Here is a 6377-nt window from a genome sequence, read left to right as displayed (position 1 = left end):
TATGTTCTTCCAGCTAATCATGGTAACTCATACGGCTGTGCTTTTCTCAGGATGCCGAATTTCCAGGTTCAAGAACGTTTTAAAATTAGAAAAGAAAAAGAGGCGCTAAGTCATAGTGGTGTAAATTTGATGGGGGGGGGGGGGGGGGCAAAATGTCCCTGCCTCCTCTAAAACTGATAAATCGAGAATATGTTGAGGAGTACAGGATTTGGGGGGAAAATGTGTTTTGCCCCCCTTTAGAAAAAAATCCTGGCGACGCCCATGGTTTCAACTGATAAACAATGTAATATTAAACAACCTGTAAACGTGAGTGCAAATGATATTTTTAACTATGCCGAAAAAAGACCTCTAGCACTTACAAAACTTTGAACTTGGAACCGTTATAAGCAGCGAGGACAATGTTCGTCAGATATCTCGACTTGCCCCAGTAACTGGCGACTGACCTTATTTGCAGAAATTCGGCAGGTGCACCATACCATCCAATGGCGATTATGGTGCACTCTTATTTCTTTGAGCTCTAAGTGGTTAAATTTTGTTTAACCTTTGAACTGTGTCAACACCTTAACGTGCGGACAGAATCAAAGTGGTGAGCTCTACTCACAATGCTTTGCGAAGTCTGCGTTTTTCAAGAAAGCGACGGCGCCATTGACGAATTTCAAATTGGCACTGAAACCGAGGGCCCCCGAAGAAGAGTGACGTTTTTTGTTGTTGAGAAGATTTAAAAAGAAAAAGTCCTTATTGTGGCTTTGCACCGATTACCTCGGTTTCAATTTCTTTTTGAAATTCGTCTATATTTGGATTGGACAGTACGTGGTCACCATATATAAGCATCGCAGCAGAATATCCACGGAGAGTTATTGCTAAATTGGGGCCGTTCATAGTTGGGCTTGTTTTCCCTCGCTTGACGATCTGTAACACCAAACATATATATCGAGATTCCGTCCAATACCAGAAAATGGGTTGCATAATATAAGTGTACACGAGCTTTATTGAAGTATTTTATTCAGCACGTTTTTGTCACGTAACAATAGTCCAAGTCCGCTGGAAAGTTCACAACTGATATGGAGATAACAGTCATTTGTAGCTGAAGGTTGGCCGTGTTTGCATTCCAAGTGATTGTAACTTGCAGGTCACGTCACTGATAATGAAAAACCCGAATAACAGGCCTTTCTACAGGTGTTTTACATTTTAACTGTTGTTCTAACAGTTGTCACGACATCGCGATGCTATACAATACATTATCTGGCTAATGCTCTGTGATCATGCATACATTACTGCTTATAGTTTCACTGTCACTGGACTGTTACAAACACTTTATACAATTACATTGATTTACACACTTTGCATTGGAACTGTTAGAATCCCCTTTCCCAGAGCGTGTAGAATATAGAAACATGGATAACTTTTGCAAGTACAAGGTTCGTTTTAGGCGGAGGACCGTGCTTTATACCAAAACGCAGTTAAACACTGCAGTTGTTTGCAAGAGCCTTGTGTCATACACAGCGTGTGACCGGCTCATTTAGTTTAAAAATGATGCATTTCAAGACATGGGTCTGTGCTTGGTAATTTACATTGCTGCAGATGTATCAATATCACTGAAGTTTCAACGGAAATACTTTTTGACGAATCACATTGATTTATCGTAAATACAGAAATACCCCCAAAAAAGGAACCACCAGACGGCCTGTAGAATAATGGCAAAGGCTTCCACCTTGCGGACCAGGCATGGAGCGGAGGCTGAGCCCGGTGACTCACGGGAAGGCGGCTGGGGTGTAGTGGTGGTCATCGCCGCTCACATGTCAATGGCGATCCAGGTTGGACTCCTTCGGAGCTGGGGCGTTGTATACCTGAGCTGGAAGGAAGATTTCGAGACCAACGACAAAGAGACGTCGGCCGTTCAGAGCATTATGTCTTCTGTGATGAGTTTCAGTGGTAATTAGTTTTCAGTCGACAGTTTGTGTTGATCCAAGAGGGGCCAGTCTTTAATTGTTCCTATCTCACTCTCTGACTGACTGACTGGCAATAACTTGTGGGCCGGGGAGTGCTATCATATAGGATTACCCCGACTGGCTAAATGAATGGGCTTGATCTGGCACATGAATCTGATCCACATGCTTACAAAAAATCTGGTGAATAGCCATTTTGAATCAGGCATAAGCTCTAGAACCAGCTGGTGTTGTTTAAAAAGAACATGTGTCACCGACGCTAAAAAAAAAATCCTGACAGTAAACATCCCCGCGATGACAAGAAACATTTTTTTCTGATTCGAGGAGATTTCTTTGCATGTTTGGATCCAATAAATCTGTACATAAAACTTCAAAACGGCATTGGTATGAGTCATATTTGTAGACCCTCACGCTGATATTTATATTGACCTGGGCTTTCGCAATGTTCTTTTCACCGAGCTATGAGTAGCATGGTTCTTAGGAGGGCTCAACTTCAGGGATGTAGTATAGAGTCCATCAACTTGTCACTGCACGTCCGTCACAAGTCCTTACTAGCTATTCAAAATGAGCATTGATAGCGGCATTCCTTTGTTATGGATCATCCACATTTTCTTGTGTACGGACTTGTGACTGGACTTGTGACTGGACTTGTGACTGGACGACAGGACTTGTGACTGGACTTGTGACTGGACTTGTGACTGGACTTGTGACTGGGACTTGTGACTGGACTTGTGACTGGACTTGTGACTAGGACTTGTGACTGGACTTGTGATAGACTGGACTACATCCCTCCTCAGTTGTTCTATACATGCATTTCCAAAACTTTGATTTGTTTAAAAAGGTTTCTTTTCCCCCCTTTAAAGGTCTCCCTGCCGGGGTTCTGACGCAACGTTTCGGCTGCAGAATCGCAGGGATGATTGGGGGAGGCCTTTCGTCCATTGGCCTTCTTTGCAGCTGTTGGGTGACCGACATACACCAGTTTTACATTACAGCTTTCTTCACCGGTAAGTGATCCTATTTTTGAACGCTTTAACGACGCTAGTTTCTAGGTACAAACTGTTGAAGCATTGAGTTTATCGAAGAAATGTGGTTTCTTAACTTCACTGAAAAGTGAGTCTTGATATAATTGCATATCAAAATGACAATTTCTCGGATAAAAATGACACTTTCCGGGTCAAAATGACACTTGTTTTTGTGTCTCAATGACATTTTTCAGGCTAAAACTAACACTTCTCTGGATCAATTTTTTCGGTTCATTTTAAATTTAGAGTGTATTGCCTATTAAATACTGTAGACCGCAGGTGTAATTACGTCACTATAATTACCGCATTTTAGCCGAAGACCAAGTTTGAGCGAGGACTAATGTTAACCACGGTGGACGAATTTCACTCGAACACAGGATTGCTGGACACTTCAGTCGATTACTTCAGCGGGGCTCGGTTCCATCGCTGGTTACCGACAGCTGCGCACATCATAATACCCAACCGGGAGCCAGGATCAAGAGGTTTTGTGATGAAGCCCCGGTGTACGTGCGCAGGCGTAAGTTAGGTCACGAATACACCACTGGTCGACTGTACTGGTCCTCGCCCGAACGTGCTTCAGTGTATACGACGTATTGCCCCGTCGCAATCATGATTTCCTGATTGTTCATAATGTTCTTTCAGTATTTTGGTATAGGCTTTAACTGATCATTTTTCATAGTATGGTTGTTTCTAATTTCTGCAGGAGTTGGCATTGGGATTTGCTATAATTCGACCATAGTCGTGGTTGCGTTGTACTTCAAAAGGAAATACAAAATAGCTAACGCAGTGGCCTGTTCCGGTCTGGGGACGGGAATCATGGCGGTGCCGCCTATTGTTCAACTTCTCCTGGAAAGCTACGGTTGGCGAGGAGCGTTTCTGGTCGCCTCTGCGATTGCGGCAAACAGCATCGCACTAAGCGCGTGTTACCGCCCTAATCACTACTTGAACAACAACAAAAAGTCTTGTCGTGAACATGACGGGCTCGAACATGAACCTACGCGTGAAGTAAACAAAGGAATTCATAACAACAAAACCGATTTTGTCACACTCAACCCCAAGAGCTCAAATTCCATTGTAAAATTCATCCATAGATTGTCAGTTACACTGGGGTTTCAACTTTTTCTTAAGAGCTATCGCCTCACTCTCCAGAGCGCGATTCAACTACAATACTGCATGGTGTATGTAGGGTTCGTGCTCTACCTCGTTCCCAGGGCACAGAGCGTGGGTGTGGCGCCCTCCACCGCCGCCATGTTGCTCAGTATTTTTGGCATCGGGAGCTTGCTCGGTCGTCTTGGAGGCGGATTACTGGTGAGCTGGAGGATATCGGCCGAGCACGTGTCCACCATCTCCTTGGTTCTGGCCGGAATGTCCGTATTGCTTCTGAACTTCGAAAGCTATTACATTTTCGCAATCGCTGCTTTTCTGCATGGATTTGCGTCAGGGGTCTTTTTCTCCATCGTAGTCGTTTTATCCCGGAGCTTTATCGGCGTAAGGAAATTAGCCATTGGAGTTGGAATCAGCCAGATTTGGGTTGGAATTGGTAGTGTGACCGGGCCTATTTTAGCGGGTAAGTTTTTTTTTTTTTTTTTTAACTATCTGTCATCAGTTTTTGGCATGCCCATCCCTATTCTTATAAGATGGAATTTTTGCGTCGGGGTGATATAAATCAAATTAGGTTTTGCCCTTCACCGACGTTTAAACACAGTATACTCAGTGTGTTACCTCCCGTGTGAAAGTTGGAAAAAAATCCCTATTCTTATTATTGAAATTTAAAATAATTAGTTATCTTCAGTGCATGGCTTTAATTGGACAAACAATTGTCATGTGAAATTCGGACTCCTCTGAAATCTGATCCATTTGGTATCAAATTCTCACCCGTGACGTCACTGTCCTAAGTATCTTCACTTTAGGCAAGCGCAATACACAACCAACTAGTTCGTATTTCATAGAGTCCAAGTTTCACACTACACAGGAATATTTCTCATGATGACCTCATGATGACCTCATAATCAGAGAGCGCACAGAGGTTTTCACAAACGGGTTTCGGGCACACAACGAAAAACAAAGCCCACACCTTCGGGCCTTTTTATGCTTACTTTTTTAACATTCCTATAGCTATGACGTGTCCAGGGTCTGATTATTTTTGCTGGGGTCAGAGGGGCCAGCCTACGGTCCTCGTTGCACCTGTCACGTTGAAAGACTGACTCCCTGACTGACTGACTGACTCCCCAACTGACCTTCACTGACCCACTGTCGCTTGTAACTTTTACGGCCTGGTTGTTGTAAAGATCGCCGGAGCACTGCCCTGCAATTAGCCTTTAGTCATGGCCCACGCGTCTTGATCCGGACACGTAACGCGCCCCGAACGCTGGCACGTAAAAAGACTATCCAGCGAGCGGCCTCTCGGCTGGCGCCGCTCGCTGGATAGTCTTTTTACGTGCCAGCGTTCGGGGCGCGTTACGTGTCCGGATCAAGACGCGTGGGCCTTGACTAAAGGCTACCCTGCAATGGGCAATATAGCCCATTGTGTAAAACGGATGCATTGAAAAGACCAATGATAGCCATTTTGAATCAAAAGAATGCAATCTACCAGGATTGGCTAGTCTTGTTTATTGATAATTTCAAACAGGATGGATCCTGGACACGACTGGTGGAAGTTATCAGACCTTCTTCTACGTTGGTGGCGCAATCTGCTTCATCTGTGCTGTACAAATGTTCTTCTTACCCCTACTGAGACGGGTGGAACCAGGCATTGACATCCTCCCTACCGATGCTTGAAGGAACATGCAAGGTTTACGATGTTAATCTTGAACAATTGCATTAAACGGATCTCATGGCCACGCGAGCAGGGGGAATAATGTGGAATGACATTTTTGTATCCACTGTAATTCATTGATTGAAAACGCCTCTTTTTTTTCAAACAAAGGCAGCTTGTATGCGGCCATCGAAACAGTTTGTAAAGATCGTTAATTGTTTCATTTGTTTTTCAGATATTTAAAATTTTTATGCTGAGAGGCAGGGAAATTTTTTTTCTCGATCATGCTGACTATTTTAGTGACTTTTCTGGTCATTATGTATGGAGCAGGCGTAAAAACGTTTTGAATAAATATTGGTATAACAATTATCAAAAACTTTATTTCGTTAGCTGTTTGTTCATAAATTGTAAATTAGTATCCAGACCAATGCATTTAGTAACTTCCTGAAAAAAAATGAAAACAATGTCTAAGCTATTTTCAATTAGGTCTTTGCACCATTTTCCAGTTAAAAGGTTCATTACACCTTTTTTCCGCGCTTGTTTTTGATGGGAGATTTATTTGAAACTTAATGTCTTTGAATGAATTTTCACTTGAGTTACAATTTTTTTTATAGTTAGCATGGAATTATGTGGATTTATTCGCATTATTGTAAT

General features: G+C 43.0%; 1 protein-coding gene across 1 annotated transcript; it reads left to right on the top strand.

Moving 5' to 3' along the window:
- The first annotated feature begins 1543 nt into the window (after positions 1-1543).
- LOC119740162 (monocarboxylate transporter 12-like) lies at positions 1544-5754 on the top strand. Its single transcript, XM_038215371.1, has 4 exons — positions 1544-1932; positions 2810-2950; positions 3672-4535; positions 5598-5754. The coding sequence occupies exons 1-4, from the start codon at positions 1695-1697 to the stop codon at positions 5744-5746; spliced, it is 1392 nt and encodes a 463-aa protein (XP_038071299.1). The 5' UTR covers positions 1544-1694; the 3' UTR covers positions 5747-5754.
- The last annotated feature ends 623 nt before the right edge of the window (positions 5755-6377 follow it).

This window comes from Patiria miniata, unplaced genomic scaffold, assembly GCF_015706575.1.
Source record: "Patiria miniata isolate m_02_andy unplaced genomic scaffold, ASM1570657v1 HiC_scaffold_4, whole genome shotgun sequence".
In the NCBI taxonomy this organism is placed as follows: domain Eukaryota; kingdom Metazoa; phylum Echinodermata; class Asteroidea; order Valvatida; family Asterinidae; genus Patiria; species Patiria miniata.
This window is presented reverse-complemented; position numbering and strand designations above follow the sequence as displayed.

Excerpts from the sequence above, each read along its gene's own strand:
- LOC119740162 (XM_038215371.1), top strand. The coding sequence starts at position 1,695 with ATGGCAAAGGCTTCCACCTTGCGGACCAGGCATGGAGCGGAGGCTGAG. Across the intron at positions 2,951-3,671 it reads CATTACAGCTTTCTTCACCG|GAGTTGGCATTGGGATTTGC; the intron begins GTAAGTGATCCT and ends TAATTTCTGCAG. Across the intron at positions 4,536-5,597 it reads GACCGGGCCTATTTTAGCGG|GATGGATCCTGGACACGACT; the intron begins GTAAGTTTTTTT and ends AATTTCAAACAG.